Raw genomic sequence first — 18,284 nt, 5'->3', positions numbered from 1 at the left:
AACTTAAACTAAAACGTCAAAGCTAAGCCGCGAGTCTTTCCGAACGCAATCCAAGTTTCCATTGCGAAAGTTGGTGTATATTTCACATCTCACGCCCTGTGTGGTTCTGGGCATGCGATAAAAGTTGCCATTGTGACCGCAACTTCGGATTGGGAATGTCTGAACGTTCACGAATGTTATTGTTGGGGAAGTCGCCTAAAGTGTAGTGGAGTTGGGGAGTATTTTCCGGGCAGAGAGATGGTAACGTCGGGTCGCCGTCATTCTGAAGATCGCAGAGGGGCTACCGAGAAAACCGAATTTCCCAAATTGCGGGGATCGTCCTCTTTTACTCCAATGAAGGCGTAATTAGAGTGACAGAGAAAAATGCCCGCCATTCGGTTTTCGGGTAGCCCCTCAGGTCGTCTGTACGACTCGTTTCAGCACTGAGACAAGTGGCGTACTCGAAGAGCGACCTATATTGTGGTTTTACAGACTTATGCCGTTATTCATAATCTTAAACGCTTGTCAACTAATAAATTTTCGTTTTCATAATTTCATAATTCATAACCGTGACTGCTCTATTTTCGGAATTAGACAGAAAATACTGCACCACTGATAAGATTACACAGTCTAAATGACTTCCCAACCTGTCCAGAGCGCAATCACAGGTTTGCAGCAGGCATGTTGCGGATGTAGATTTTTTGACATCCGCGGATGCGGATGCAGATGCGGATATTTAAAGGCTCACATCCGCGGATGCGGATGCGGATGCGGATGTCAAGATTAGGCACTTAGAAAACGTCAAATATTAAATTTTAATATTTTTTTATTTTTTTTGACGACCGGTCTGGCCTAGTGGGTAGTGACCCTGCCTGTGAAGCCGCGGTCCTGGGTTCGAATCCCAGTAAGGGCATTTATTTGTGTGATGAGCACAGATATTTGTTCCTGAGTCATGGTTGTTTTCTATGTATTTAAGTATTTGTATATTATATATACCGTTGTCTGAGTACCCACAACACAAGCCTTCTTAAGCTTACTGTGGGACTTAGTCAATTTGTGTAAAAAAAATGTCCTATAATATTTATTATTTATTTATTTTATTTAAAAAAAAACGAAACGTTTAGTATTTGAGCAAGAATATAGGTGTGTTATATTTAATAAACAGTAACTTGGCCGACTTTTCTGGATCTAGACGATTTCGTTATAGGTAATGACGAAATTACCCAGCACTTACGCCGCCGCTAAGACGTTCCTGTACCAACTTGTTCGACATCCGCATCCGCATAAGCTCCGCATCGATTTTATGCGGATGCGGATGCAGATGCGGATGTCGAAAATAATGCGGAAGTTCCGCGGTTGCGGATGCGGATGCGGATGTTCGCAACATCCCTGGTTTGCAGTTTGCCCACAAATCCATCTAACTGATCTAATACACAGCGTACAAAGGTGCCATCCCGGTCCTGATAGGGGGTGTTAGACAGGCATTCAATAGTCAAAGGCGTAATCTATGAGCTTGTAGACACAGGCACTGGTATGGTATTCCTATGGCTGACCGAGTATGGGCGACAGGAAAGTTCGGGCAAACCGGAAGAAAAAAAAAGAAAAAGAAAAGGCGTTAAATTCAAATAGTTTACTGAATATCAGAAACTATAAGAGGAAGCGACATTTTGCCATATTTTGGAGATTAGAAATATTACATTCAAAACTTTTCAAACACTCAACCAGCCTCAATTTGAACACGGTAAAATCCCATAAACCTAGAAGACGTTTCTTGAAAAAAAAATGCAGATAAGGATTATAACCACAGATGTTTTTTTTTAGGAATCATGGACCGTGCAAAACATTTTGTTACGACCGATAAATTTAAAAATAAAAAAAATCTTTCGAACAAATTCAGCTGTCTTTTATAGTTTCTGATTTTCTTACCGCTCCATTTTGTTTTAACTGTCAGCCAGCCTATTATGGATAGCTTTATCCATCTTTATCCACGTGATAAAATAACTGTCACTGTTTAACACCGTGGGAAAGAAAGTGACGGACACCGTTTTATCACGCTGTCACGTAGACAAGAACGACCATCATATCCGTACAGCTGTCCAATTATGTATAAACTTCACAAATTTCGAGCTTCACTGGTTGGTCCGAGTCCTAGACTCGCCAGCGTTCGCTCAACTAATAATAACAGACGGACAGATCGCCAGCATTGTTTCGCTGACAGATTGTGTTGCTTTGTACATGAGCCACGCGTGGAGGCAATTGTGGCCAGCTTTGTACAAAACTAGATTCTGAAATTGGATATGACAGGAGATATAGACAACTTAAAATTGATGGCCATTATAGTGTTGTCTCTTAAGGGGCCCACTGATTACCAGTCCGCCGGACGATATCAGCCTGTCAATTAAACGCAAAAGGTGACATTTCCGAAAAACTGACAGGCCGATATCGTCCGGCGCACTGATAATCAGTAGGTAATCTTAAACATAAAGGAGCCTCGTCTACCACAAACCACTCTGTGGTTTGGCAGAAGAATAAATGTAATTAGTTGTAAGCAAGATTTGTAAACAAACTTTTCTTTTATGACCCTAATTGCGAAGTTACTGGTCCTTCACACGATACTCAGTAACAGTATCGAACACAGTTATTTGTTCCTGCAACATTTGTTAAACTAGATGTCGTTTGCTACTCAGACTATAAACTACCGCACTACCTGAGCCCATTAAGATACTTCGCGAAATGTGCTCCCGAGTTCGGAAACGCAATAAAGCCCGTGATTGGACGAAGTTAGGCATTGACTAGAAACAATTCACGTCGAGGTTACATGATTACGTGAGATATTCCGTTATAGCACTTACATGTACAACTTGTCATGTTCAATAGGTTACACATGTTGCTGTTTAGCGGTTATATGTATAACGTATATTTAAGTTCAAACTGCTAGGACGGATACGGTTACAAACTTACGAAATGATATAAGAGACACATTTAAGGTACATTTCGTTCGTCTTAATCGTCTAATAAGACTTAAATGTTGTCACAACCATAAAATGTACGTTTTATACAAGACAACGAATACTTAATTCCTGTTTCCTTTAAAATAATAATTCCGAATCACTTTATAATATCGAATAATTTCAAAATCACCCATAATTCCAGCGTAGAAGAGTTCATTTTCGGAAAGAAAGGGCGTCAAATCTGGATCGACTTGCGCGGACGAAGGCTAAAGGGGCCCCGTTATAAGACAGATAACCCAGTACGCCGGACGATATCAGCCTGTCAATTGATCGGAACTGTCACCTTTTGGGTTTTACTGACAGGCTAATATCGTCAGGCGAACTGGTAATCTGTGGGCCCCTTAACAGTAAAAATGAGTAAACTTACCACAGTGATAGGATAGGCGGGGTTGATGATGGTGTACAGGAGAATGTGGTTCGGCCGCGCCGGCGGCTCCCGTTTGCGACGGGGCTCGCCCGCCATATAATTGTTGCCATTACTCTGAAAATAAAGGAAAGCAGAATTATTTATCAGATACAAAAAATAGAGAAACTAAATGGCTAGAAAAATCTTGTGCGATTCAAACTAATTAATGCGAGTACAAGCCGTCTGGATCAAAACATGTAGAGAGAAAGGAAGTGACGTTTTTGGTTGAAGAAATGTCACTTTTGACACTGACAGATCGGTATCGTATCGCTGTGACGGGTTGTCAAACTAGGTTGAGTATAAGTGTAAGGCCTGAGTGGACGCTCGAGTTGGGCGTGCAGCGGGGCGGGGCGCGCGGCGTGCATGTTAAAGAAATGCAAGCGTATAGGAGCGGCCTTAGTGCACGCTGCTCACATCACTTGTGAGCCCGACGCCACGCTGCACGCCCCGCTCCGCTTCGAGCGTCCACTCAGGCCCGCCCCGCTGCACGCCCAACATGAGCGTCCACTCAGGCCTTACACTTAAGCATCAACACGACGACCAAAATGTCACTGAATCACTAATGGATTTTTTTTTCATCGAGTTTGGATTCAGCAGCTCACGTTCTTGACGCTTCATAAGCCTTTGACCATTTTACGAAGTTTCCATCGATCGCTCCATTTCTTCACTCGAAAATCTGTGGAAAACCGCTAAATGCTAATTATTGAAAGATGAGCGATGGAAATTGGGAATCTAGGGTATCGACCAATCGTTTTCAATTTTATTAGTAGAATTTAAATTAAATACCTAATGGAGACAGTATTGAAGGTAGCCACATGAAAATCCGCATTCGGAATTCAAAAATCGGCCCCTAGGTTATAAAAATCTCCACGCAGACGCGGTCCCATTGCATCTAAAATGTATAGTTTTGTGGTATTTGGCTGTAGAAAATGCAAACCCAAAACAAAGGTTATACTGCCGTATTCGAACTTCAAGATATTCACAAGAGACGACACGTACTATAGATCCATTCTAGATACGTTATAGTTTAGATTTCAACTAGTTCTCTTTTGCAGCGCAATTCGGGCAACCAATGTCACTTTTACGATAGATCGTGTTAGATATCTATTAGATGTGAATTAGATCTCTAAGTTACTTGTGGAAATCGTTCAAGAGCATCTCCAGAATCGCGGAAATGTCAAATTTGACAGGTTAGATCTTAAACATATCGTTATCGTATCTTGGCGATGTCTAAAAGATATCTAATAGATGTCTATTACAAAATCCGAATCGGGCCCATATTTTTCCGAGTCGTGGTACAGTAATCATGTTGTTTTCTGACCCGAGTGACTGCAAAACGACTACAACATATATATTTGGGAATTCCTTTGTTCTGTCATGGCACTTGCCAAGTAAGACCTAAAATATAACCACAGTTTGTCTGTACCAAAAAGGAGTGCAGCAAATCTATCGACAGATTTATTTTGTTTAATATTCCACGCTACATTATAGGTAAGGTCAATGTGGCTAATTCCGTCATAGGGACTATTCCGTCCACAAGCGTTTTTCTCGAACCACGAACAAAATTGATAAATTTATCGACAAAGCAGCGATTGCTTTTAGTTTCAGCAATCAAAAGCAGATTCCTTAATAAAACCAAGTAGGTACAAACATCAACACTCTTAACTGTACATCGGTTATTACAAAAGGCATAAGGTCCGCCGATGGACAGTTAACAGTGTGGGCGATGGTACCTAAGGCATGTCTAAAGCACTAATAATAGGTACAGCGCGCATATAACCTGTCAGCGCTAAAATAAACAACTTAGCAATTAGTGACTTAATTGTGACATTAATTTTACCACACGCATGTTTCAAAATGCTTTATGTGGCATCTAATGTTCTACACTTTGGTACCATCGCCGATACTGTTAACCGACAGTTCGTAAACCTTATTACAAAATGCATAAGGTCCACCGATGGAAAGTTAAGTGTTTGTACTATAAAACTATAAATAAAGAAGTGCAAAACAGATATAAATACATGAGAATGTTAGGGCTCATTTAGACGGCGCGCGAACTCGTATACGATTTTATAGTTACATTGTGGACCATTGAGGTTACAACAATTGAGCCGACCGATCAAATGACGCAATGTAATGAAACTCGCATGCGAGTTCTGGCACCGTCTAAATGAGGCCTTAAACTTACTGTGCTTTTACCATTGAATCTCCTTGGATATCACGGGCCTATAATCCCGGTTTTTTGATAGGTTTGCGTGGGGACACAGATCCAACACGTAGAGGCCCCTTGGAGCTTTTATGTCATGTAGAACGCCTGCTGGAACCCGTTCCCAGGTGCAACAATAGACACCCATGAACCGGTCTCAGCAGGCATTGGGACTATTTTAGAAAAAGATGTATTGAAGTTTGGGTGGACTATGAGACTGGGTTATTACAAAGACGTACGGACACCTGCCATAACAATGTGTTCACAAGTTATCGAGGCAGGTGGTGACTTGCCGCGCACTAGATGGGCCCCTGAAACTACCGTCGCGAAGACGACCAGGAGCAACATTATTGAATTATTATAACTACGGTTCTATAAACCGGCACAGAGAACCGGTATTTTGCGCCACGAGTTGTTGTTGTTTTGACAACAAACTACAGAAGCGGAGCGTGAATCTCGCGACCTAAACACGTAAGCGCCATGAATTTTACGAAGCTTACGACGTTATGGTCGCGCGGCACAGGTTGCGGTTGCGACAATTCCATTGTTTGGTATGGCTTCTCTTAGTAATAATAACTCAATGGCTTATGGTACTGTCACAGGGCAGACACGCCATACATCAAAAATCATTTGCGTTTATATGTGTGCACGGCACGGACACACGCGTCATTGTGTATGTGTGGGTAAGTCGCTTTACTGAGAGCACGCCAAAAGTCCGCCAGATTCATGTCGCGGAGCGAGCACGAGGCGAGGTAATGCGAGTCGGGGCGGGGCGGTGCGTGGCCGTTCTGTATGATAATACAATAACTTATTCTGTGGTACTGTGGTTAATCGGTATTACAGTAAAAGTGGAATTAAAAGTATTGTACCTATTCGAAACACAGTACACAGACAGACTACATTGTAACTTGCAACGCCACTCATCATCATCGTGAACGCGAGTTACGGCACCAATAATTCGCCATTCGATCCGTATATGTTCGCGGAATGGAGCACTTCATTTATTGCCTAATAAATACTGCAACTAGACAAGTGCCGTTGTGAAACTTTATCCTAATAAAGTCCTAACATTCGAAGACATGATTAGATTTCTTAGGTACAAAAGTGAGGCATTCATGGAAGTAACTTTTTACGCTTTGGATTAATGAAATTACGAATGATAATATATATTAGAAATGGAAGTAACTATGCGCACCAAAATGAGAATTAATGGCTCATTTCAAATTTCATTTTTTTAATTGTGGTTCCTTTAAGCTAAATCATTTAGGTACTTTTTCTAAGAAATTATTCCAGCGGTATTACTATTGGTTCAATCACAACGAAACCATTACCAGTACCCAGACTCTTAGTGTAAGGCCTGAGTGGACGCTCGGAGCGGAGCGTTCGGCGGGGCGTGCAGCGTGGCATCGGGCTCACAAGTGATTTGAGCAGCGTGCACTAAGGCCGCTCATATACGCTTGCATTTGTTTGACATGCACGCCGCACGCCCCGCCCCGCTGCACGCCCAACTCGAGCGTCCACTCAGGCCTTACACTTACAATTACACTTACAGTGTAACAACGCATTGTTACCGCTAGTGCCACGAGTTACGATACCAATAATTTGCCATTAGATCGGTATACGATCCCGAGAGGGCTCCAGGCGCTTTATGACCTAATAAATACTTTAACTAGTGCCGTTGTAAAACTTGGGACATTCTTTAAATCGTACTAAGTAATGCGTGAAAGAATGGATTACGATTGTCATCAGCAGAGGTCGGCAAGGGTGAGGTATTTACCTTATAATTTGACATGCCTTACGTCATATTTAAGGCAAATAGCTTCTTACCCTTGCCGACCTTTGGTCATCAGTCATCATCGTCCACACATATTAGCCGAAAAACTCCTCTGTTGGATTATTAGAGTTATATTGTAGACACCTACAATATAACTACATAGAACACAGTCCACAGTAGAAGTACATAGTCGTAGTCATAAAGTACGGACTCTATAGGACAGGGGGGTCAATGTAAGAAATTCTTCGTGCTTAGCATCCTTACTTTAGCAACCTTTTTAGGGTTCCGTAGCCAAATGGCAAAAAACGGAACCCTTATGGATTCGTCATGTCTGTCTGTCTGTCCGTCTGTCCGTCCGTATGTGACAGCCACTTTTTTCCGAAACTATAAGAACTATACTATTGAAACTTGGTAAGTAGATGTATTTTGTGAACCGCATTAAGATTTTCACACAAAAATAGAAAAAAAAAATTTGGGGGTCCCCCATACTTAGAACTGAAACTTAAAAAATTTTTTTTCATCAAACCCATAGCATACGTGTGGGGTATCTATGGATAGGTCTTCAAAAATGATATTGAGGTTTAAATATCATTTTTTTCTAAACTGAATAGTTTGCGCGAGAGACACTTTCAAAGTGGCAAAATGTGTGTCCCCCCCCCCCCTGTAACTTCTAAAATAAAAGAATGATAAAACTAAAAAAAATATATGATGTACGAGGGGCGTTCAAAATATTCTCGGTATTGATATCTTACGACCTCTTCTAAAATTTCTTTCGTTACTGGCCGCTAAGGTTTATTCATTGACATTAAAAAAAAGTATAATTCGAACCGAGATAGTCTTTTGTTTTTCTGCAATTGCTGAACAAACATGAACATCATGTGCGAATTGACAATGTTAACTAAATTAGAACATCGATGCGTGATAAAATTCTTGACAAAACAGGGTAAAAATCAAAAAACCATAAAAGAGGAAATGGATTGTGTTTACCGTGAGTCTGCTCCTTCTTTATCTACCATTCAAAAGTGGTCAAGCGAGTTTAAACGCGGAAGGGAGAGTATTGAAGATGACCCTAGACCTGGCCGGCCTGTAGTAGCTACTTCACAAGAAAATATTGATAAAGTGGAAAAACTTATATTGGAAGATGGTCGAGTGAAGGTAAAATCTATAGCACAAGTAACCAATCTCTCTATTGGTACCGTACATGATATTATACATGACCATCTTAATATGTCAAAAGTAAGTGCAAGATGGGTTCCGCGAATGCTGACTCGGCTTCAAAAAGACATGCGTGTAGCTTGTTGTTCCGATTTTATTGACCTGTGCGGTGAAAATCCTGATGAGGTGCTGCAAAGAATAGTTACTGGAGATGAAACCTGGGTTCATCATTATGACCCAGAGAGTAAACAAGAGTCCATGCAGTGGCACATTAAGGGTTCAGCTCATCCCAAGAAGTTCAAGGTCATCCCTTCAGCTGGCAAGGTCATGGCCACGATATTTTGGGATTGTGAAGGAGTATTACTAATCGATTATAAAGAAAAAGGTGTAAATATCACAGGACAGTACTACGCTAACATTCTACGTCAATTAAAGGATGTAATTAAAGAAAAGAGGCGAGGAAAGTTAACCAAAGGTATTCTGCTTCTGCATGACAACGCCCCCGTCCATACTGCTCATATTGCCAAGGCAGTTATTGTTGAATGTGGGTTTAAAACTGTTACTCACCCACCGTATAGTCCGGACTTAGCCCCCAGCGACTTCTTTTTGCTCCCCAATCTTAAAAAGGATCTGCGTGGAAATAAATTTTCTGACGATGAAGCATTGAAGGCGGCAGTGGAGGAGCATTTTTACACGAAAGATAAAAAATATTTTTACGAGGGATTAAAAAAAATAATTGATCGATCTTTTAAGTGTATGAACATAGGGGGGGAGTATATTGAAAAATAAAAATATCAAACTTTTCGTACTTGTTTGTTTTCATTCTCATACCGAGAATATTTTGAACACCCCTCGTACATTACCATGCAAACTTCCACCGGAAATTGGTTTGAACGAGATCTAGTACGTAGTTTTTTTTTAATACGTCATAAACCCCTTCATGGGCGAGTCCGACTCGCACTTGGCCGCTTTTTTAACCCTTCGGGCAACATACGTGATTTGAAATACTTGACTTTTTAGACTCGCCGGCTGGCTTCCATTCCATGAGCGTATATAACTTCATAGGTAACAATGATATTATATAACCATAGATAGGTTATACTCATACTTGAGGAGCACAAAAAATACTTCCATATTTATTTCTGTGCCTACGAAGAAATCTGTTATTTTTGATTAATTTTCTCATTCCATCCATCTTCGTCACACTCGTTGTTAAACGTAAGGTCGTCTTTTTCTTTTTCGGTGTGCGGGAGCTCGTTAGCACGTGCACATTTCTCGCTTGTCCAGCCGCGTCTAAAGGCAACTTGTCCAATTTGTCATAAGGTAAGCGCTTCAATTTTGGAACGCCTATAACCTATCTTGAGTTAAAAATCATTGATAGGTAACAGATAGTAAGGTTCATGTGAGATAAGCGCGTCAGATATATAATCTTACAAACTGGCAAAAGGTCCAGTCTCGAAATTATATAAACAATATTATAGACTATACAGACGGTCTCATTAATACAAACTACCTGGTAACAATCACGCAAATATTAAAACAGTATCAACTTTAACGCATGCACTGCACCTTATTTTCTTCTAAATTAAGCATAAGACCCACTCCATTCTTTATACGTAATAAAGTACTAAAGACTCTTCAAATCGAATTCAATCTTGTTACTATAAGAATAGAGTTGAATTTATATTGGCTAGTTATGTAGGAGATTGCCATAAGGCGCCAGTGAGGCGCGAAATTCAAATAAGGAACGATTTAAAGATGAGCTCTTAAGGGGAAGTTAGCTCGACGTATGGTTTAAAGTTACGGAATGGGTAGTAAATGTTTTGATTGCTTTGGAAGTTTAGTGTGGAATCTCAAAGTTAATTCAATTTATGCTACGACCAATGTAATTTTAGATGGGACTTTGGTATATTTATTTGGCTTATAGCATCGACCATTAAATCAAGTTTTATCGTAAAATAATGAATATTAATATTAATTATCTTTATACAAGTAGGCCTGGGAAAACAAAATATATGGACCCGGCTTTCCTAATCAGTTAAGTTAATAATATCTGGGTGACCGAGCTTCGCTCGGAAAACATATAATAACTCGGAAATGCGCGTTTGCCCAGAGATAAGACCTAGCTAGATCGATTTTTCGCCCCCGAAAACCCCTATATACCAAATTTCATCGAAATCGTTAGAGCCGTTTCCGAGATCCCCGAAATATATATATATATAAATAAATAAATAAACAAGAATTGCTCATTTAAAGGTATTAGATTATTAAGTTAGGGCTCGTTATCTCGTAATTTTTTTGACATAGAAGTCATAACAATCAATAAAAAAATCGTGTCCATGAATTCGTACACAGTTAAAGGCGTTTAGTGTTCCACCTTCATGTGTGTTTATCATTTAAAATATAACCACAACATAGCGAGATAATGCCATTAGTCCATATGCTCACTTGCTCAGCCGACGTTGGCAACGCGCCTTCGTTGAAAGGCTGATTTGTATACGATTATGCCTCTTTCAAGCCAAGTCCGGGGAATTAATTTTGCCAATGCCTCTGTCAACATCTTAGCATACTCGTAACAGTATCATAATGTTAGTATAAACGAGTTAAACTTAAATACAGTCCAAATTAACTTGAACATTTTGCTTCACAATATACACTTTTTTTTATATATGTTTTTATTAGATATGTAGTACGTAAGTATTGGTTATACCCAAATTAAAGAAATATAATCAACCTTCAACATTCAGGAGATTTGGGGAGTCCAATTGAAAAATACATTTTAAACCGTTTAATAAATGAGGGAGATGTAAGATAGTAATATTTTTAAATACTGCAGCCGAATTAAAATTTGCCATACTTTTTGGTTATAAGTTAAAAATAAAGAGAAGCTAGGACAAGGAGATTAAGTCAAGGGTCTCCAAAGTTTTTAACTCGAGGGCCGCATCTGGAGTAATCTGGACTGTATGAAATTTGACACTATTCGCGGGTCAAATTGACAGGTACAAAGTAATAGAAGTAGTACTTTTATGTATGTATGTATGTATTTTTCAATAGTATTGTACGTCGACTAAAAACACAATTCCCTTGCGGACTTCAGAAAAAATCTTTAATTCATAAACGTTTCCAACCCGCACATAAAGACGGCTTTCAATGTGTGCTCCAATGTTACGAGGACCGTTTATTGTGTGTGTGTAAAGTTTTATGTGTGTGTTAATGAGGGTTTTTACTGAACTGGAAATATTTTATATGTGCGCAAATGAGACGAAACGTGAGGGTGTTAAGTTGTAATTACTTTTATAACAGGTTTCATGTTTTATTGATATCAAAGTGGACGAAAACAGACCTTTAACGATCATTTTATAATAGAAGAAAAAATATACCGACTTACGACTAAAGCTAAACGCTTTCAGACCATGTGAACTACCAATAATAATACTTTTCCTTTTTATTTCTCTTAAACAAAAAAAAACATATTCCGCTTGTTATAAGTTTGTTTATTTACGTAAATAAATCCCAGAAAAATACTTCTTCCCAATTTACGTGAAACTAGGACCCAAAAATATCTGTTATTCATTCGAAAGTCTCGAATAACTTAATCATCCGTCCTAAAACATTCTTATACATAGGCAAATTTACCGTATTTTCGTAACGTCGCAAAAGGCTTTTAGTCTGATTCTGTTTCAATATTTTCTTTTAGCATTTGTTTCATTCATGTGTTTAAGAAATGTTCAATTTATTGTTTTATCGTAGTTTACGGTAATTCAAAACACTTTTCGACGTCGATGTTAATTTATTGTGTGTTTTTATGTCCTAGGTAAGCATACTACGAGTAGCTATTTAATGAGTCGCGGACCACATATTTTGGCCGGCAATCAAACTTCATCTAATTAATTAAGTTACATACATAATTACCATTGGATCTAGTCGCTATCGCTTACATATTAGTGGTCAAAATTCAACTTCGCTATCATAAGTAACTAGGAAGTTACACACACCGAAAATAATCGTATTCAATTTGCAATAGGACCGTCCTCCCCTTAACTGGCAAAATTATTCGACGCGAAAGTAATCTATGCATTATCCAGTCGTCGGCGAAAAAAATCGATAGATTACTTTAGCTCGGAATACTCGTTATATGAATTTCATCTGAAAAGTCTACAGGATATCAAAAAAGAGTTACCTATCAAAAAACAAACAACAACGGTTGCACTCCGGGAGTGTCGATAGAAGTGAAAACTCACCTCACTATGTTACCGACGACGCCCGGTAACACGATACATACGTTTAGCGGAGGTATTCTATTTATTTATTATATATTATTATCATTCTCAAATAAGATCACACATTTCATTGACATGTTTATTTACATACTTCCATGACAACGTCAAATTATTTGAACATAGGTAAAGAGTCTTGAAAAGGAGTCCGCAACATAAATGTCAAATAACATTGAGTTTTTCTTTATTGATTTAAATGCCATCTAAATTATGAGTGGCCACCTTACGGGGCTTACGGTCACGTGATCGCCTTACGCTATCTCGAGTTTATCATTTTTTCCCCACCTCAAAAAGTGCCCAGCGCCGCTAAAGAAGTTCTCACTTCAAAAATTTTGGTTATTCATAGACTTTATTAGTCGCCGAGTTGACTTGAAATTGATTGAAATTGGTATTTTATACCGGTTCAATGATGAACATGTATACTAATGACAAATAAATGTAGCAAATAATGAATTTTTATCACACTCGACGGTACAGTCGACGTCAAAGATATGTTTACATTTTTCGCCTTATTACAAAGGAGTAAGGTGCAAAAGTGTAACATATCTTTGACGTGTACCACTGTATAATGGTACCTAATACTACTTATATAATTACCATAGTCGTGCACGTATGCGTACGCTAAAATGCTGGAGAGTACACGCACACGTCACGCAAGCGGTGTGTCGTCTCTCATAATGATCTGTATAATACAGCGCGCACGTGCACGTCTACCCCACGCAGGTGTGCACAGGCCTTATAGTATTAAACTAAAAGGTGTATTTAGAACAGGCCAGTTGTATAACAATGTCAAGTAAAATAATAAGGTTACATCCCACTTGGCGGATATTTAGATTCAGGCGCGGTTCGGAACTGAATTAGGGGTAACTAAATTTGATCGCGGGCCGAATAACATTCTCCATTTACCTACCGATGCTATCGTTGTCAAGTCGTCGCAAGTCATGGGAGGAAGCGAGAGCGGAAATCGTTAATTTAGTCGAAGTGACATCCTGTCTGAGGAAGGTTTATTAAATACATCGAACCAAGCCATTATTATGAATATTATGATAAACAAAAACAAGCATAAGGCTAAGGACTGATAAGCTCGCTAAACAAAAGACTAGTGAAATTTTAATCAGACCTACGCTCGGATTCTTGATACAAAGCAAATAAGGTAAGGAAAATAAACTACATACATATTTATTTTTAATTCTAAGGACGAACCTACGAAGGCTACATCCTAGTTGTGTTGTGACATAGTTCTTTATTTATTCATTCAATGGGTCGCCAATGTGCTAAGCTACGTATAAAAAGGACTGCCGGCCTAGGCAAGCTGAGAATCGCTATCGCTTCGATAACGAGATGCTTTGTGTTTCTCTATCACTCTTCCATAATAGTGCGAAAGTGAAAGTTGCGTTTCGATCGCTACGGAGCGTAAGCGATGGGCTAGTTGGCTACGTTTCCTGATGCCTGGGCCACAAAACACACGCACAGAATTCCCGCCCCCGCTCCCGCTACCTCCTGTGCCATGTCCCGCTCTCAGCAGCTATCCGCAGTCACAATGATGAATATTCATACGCTCGCGTCTTATTGCGTTTGTTGAGCATCATAGTTAGTTGTTTGTTACAATTAATTCCGCTGTAACGGTTGTGTCGCACGCTCCTTGTGTTGCTAATTTGAGATTTATTTGCCCTTCCATTTTAGTGGGCGTAATTGGCTTTGTTCGACTGTTTTTCAAGAAATGAAACAAAAATAACATGATTCAACTTGTTTTTTTACTATAACCCTCTTGACCGCTAGAGACGTCAAAAGACGGGCGCGGCTACCTACAGCCCAATATCAACCTCCGTGCATCCGATAAGGTTCTTGATGAAGCGCCGCGCACGATATTTCATATTTCATATTTATTTAATTCGTATATGCATGGATACATTACACGTCAAAACATTGTAGGCTTATTCTAGGCATTATAGGCTTGGCGTTCAAAGAGTTGATAGTTTGTCGTATTAACACATTCAGTGCCGAAAACTCGACTATCGGGTGTTTTATGATTTCGTTCCCAGGCCGGACGACCCGATAGTCGGAATCGTGGTACTACAGCTTTATATGACGAAATTTTTGTGGCCTGGCGCGGATGTCTTGTTTGGCTGGGTGGCAATGAATGTGTTAAGAAACTGGGCTAATATAATCCAACACAAGAGCAGCCGATTCAACGAAGCCACGACGTTTTGTCGCTCAAATATTATTTATGTTTAAGTTTAAATATAATAGATATGTATGTTAGTTCATAAGTCAAATAAAATTATAAATAACTTACGGAGTAAATGAACAGGACAGGCCCAATTATGGCCAGACCAGACCAGACCAGAATTACGGTCAATATATATCAAATAACAAACAAGAAAAGTTGTTCAAAAAATTTGGAGCATTTTCATATTCATCATATCTTCTTAGCTTTAAAAATATTATGCACGTAAACCTTACTTTTTACTATAAATTTTGTACAATTAAGTATGCAACGCCTTGCCTATCTAATATTTCACTACATACCTTAACTTTGTACCTATACCTACCTGCAGGACCTGGTTTATAATATCACCCTGGTAACCGAGTAAGGCAATGGAGGAGAAAATTACTGCATTAAAGCTTCGCGGCTGTCACTTGCATAGCCTTACGTGCATTGCCGCGATAAACTTTTACAAAAATGCACGATTTAATCTCTATGTGAAAAAATGGAACGCAGTACGTTTTAGTACTTATGTTTTATTTTTAGTAACGAATTCAAAAAGCGAATTGCAAAACTTTATGTTATACATAGGTCGTTTCGTGCCTGCAATATAGCTACTTGGGCACCAAAGCTCTTAAAGGAAACTTAACATTATTGTTTTTAATTAAGATTGAATCTCCAATAATCATAAATTTTGAGATGTGGCCGTATTGCAGTTAGGCGGCGAGGTACTGATATTTTCTGTATTAAATTAAAAAAAATATATACTCGTTTTCTGTGAATGTAGTAGGAAAAACATCTGTGAAATGAAATAGCCACGAAACTAATTTCCTATGGGCCTTATCGCGAGGTCAGAGGCTGTCAAAAACTGCGTCCCCGACGCAACTTACACAGTAACTTTGTTAACATCACTCGAACAAACTCCTTTGAAGTTGTAATTCGCGTAAAACTCATTTGTACTCGACGACACGACGGTATAAAGTTAAAAAGGGTCAGTCCACAGGGCTTGGGCGGACAACAAAACACCACATTAAATATAGCTAAGACGGCTAGGGTTGTCAATCACTACGACTTATAAAAAGAAATCCTCCGCCGCGTCTGTCTGACTGTGTAAAAACTCAAAAACTACTGAACTGATTTTCATGCGGCTTTCACCGTTCAATAGAGTGATTCTCGAGGAAGGTTTAGGTGTATAATTTGTTAGGTTTTGTTTAACTCGTGCGAAGCCAGAGCGGGTCGCTAGTATCTTGCAAGATTGTAATGCACAACTCTACACATTTTGAAAACAATAACTAGAAGTGTTTAAATAAGTACATAATGTCCTAATGTATCTGATCTGATTTCAGGAGTTCGTACGTGAATGCACACGGCTCGAGCTCCCTTCGTAGAGCGTCGCTTGCGTTGGCATGTTTTAATGTATGCACAGGTACGCAAGCATTGAGCATAGCGCATATAGGTACAGTAAGTAGTAAAAACTATTGATTTTACACACGTATGTATACATACATACGGTTATTCTGAGTCTGCCTTTCCCGTCGTAAATATGCGGTTTTTTCTTCTCTCTGATAATGACTGTGTCATTTCAAACATAGACAGAGAGAATCATGCTATCTTTGGCTTACACTAGTACTAGAACCCAAGGATGAGTATAGTTTTTTTGGTCTTATATTTACTGACAAATTGGTTTGACCAACTATATTAATATACACTTTATCGCAGTCCCGTTATAGAACGCAGTGGCAACCCTACAGCCCTTAAGGCCGGACTCAAGTAATCCGTCTTCAGCATTCTGATGGGATTAGAGACTTCCCTTATCGAGTACGAGGCACACATATTGAGGAACCGGGTTTTAGATGTGTATGTATTAAAGTAAGCTGTGTTATATCCCAATAACCCAAAATAAAATGTCAAGTTCATTGGCCAATTTATTAAAGTCCGCCCAACACAACTGTCATTTTAGTAGAAAAACAGATATCAATGTAAATCTCTCGATCTTAATTCAGTCAAGCTGATAAGAGGTTAAGCATTAACTGTATCTGCAATCAATATCCTTACCGTGTAGAACAATTATCTGCCACTACTGCTAATAATGATTAGAAGTTATCTTCCACATATTGCGGTCAAAAGTACATTTTACATATAGAAACATACCTCTTTTTGTATATCTATAAAATAAAAATATACTTTGGAAGCGTTAAAAGAAGAAAGAAAAAAAAAAAAAAAACAAATGTATTCAGGACTCTTACGATATTACTTAAATCTATTATTACACTATTATTAATATAAATTATAAACGTCATTGAAAAGGTCTCGCCTCAGCTTGGTGTCAAGTTACCTTTAGGTAAAATGCTACTATTGGGGCTGACTGTACAGTGGGCATCAATTTGCCCCGCAGTAACATTTCCCGCTCCCCCCAAATCCCATGATTATCCTCACAATAGTGCCATTATTGCCCTACCGGTGATCTATTAAGGACTTTTGTTCGCGGACTGGCTTAATGTCTTGGGTCATAATAAATACTAAAGCCAGTTACGAGAGGGCAAGGATACAGGGAAAATTGATGAGGAAATAGTGCAATGTTAGACTATTCTTAAATATTGTATTTTTCATGAGCAGCCTACATTTGAAAGTAACTATACTCGTATAACAATTCATATACAGATTTTAAAACAAAAGTTAGAACTTCTGTAAATAGCTTGTGTTCATAATAAGTAATGATGCTTTAATGTATAGGTTAATAGAAAAGTATTCATTCTTTATGCAGATAAGGGTTAAAAAACCGGCCAAGTGCGAGTCGGACTCGCGCACGGAGAGTTCCGCACCATCAACAAAAAATAGAGCAAAAAAATCGTATTTGTTGTATGGGCCACCCTTAAATATTGATTTTATTTTATTTTTAGTATTTGTTGTTATAGCGGCAACAGAGACACATCATTTGTGAAAATTTCAACTGTCTAGCTATCGCGGTTCATGAGATACAGCCTGGTGACAGACGGACGGACGGACGGACGGACGGACGGACAGCGAAGTCTTAGTAGTAGGGTCCCGTTTTTTACCCTTTGGGTACGGAACCCTAAAAAACAAATTTCTGTCTGCACATTGATCACGAGCGCTACTAAAGTGCTCGAAACGTTGGGATGTATTTTAATTGCGCATTATACGAGCTTTATTGTTAAATTGTTGAATTTTTTAGTAGGTATGTATTTATTTTATAACATTTTACTAACAAAACAAGGGTATATAAATAACTAGCGATCCGCCCCGGCTTCG

The 18,284-nt window shown here is 39.0% G+C and overlaps 1 protein-coding gene across 1 annotated transcript in view; it reads right to left on the bottom strand.

Moving 5' to 3' along the window:
* Positions 1–18,284, bottom strand: part of LOC134658851 (heterogeneous nuclear ribonucleoprotein L-like) — a 475,097-nt gene that overhangs the window by 297,778 nt on the left and 159,035 nt on the right. The window contains exon 2 of the mRNA XM_063514522.1: positions 3,358–3,471. Within this exon, the coding sequence (XP_063370592.1) occupies positions 3,358–3,471 (114 nt within the window). The remainder of the gene's footprint in view (positions 1–3,357; positions 3,472–18,284) is intronic.

This window comes from Cydia amplana, chromosome 23 (genome assembly GCF_948474715.1).
Source record: "Cydia amplana chromosome 23, ilCydAmpl1.1, whole genome shotgun sequence".
NCBI lineage: Eukaryota > Metazoa > Arthropoda > Insecta > Lepidoptera > Tortricidae > Cydia > Cydia amplana.
This window is presented reverse-complemented; position numbering and strand designations above follow the sequence as displayed.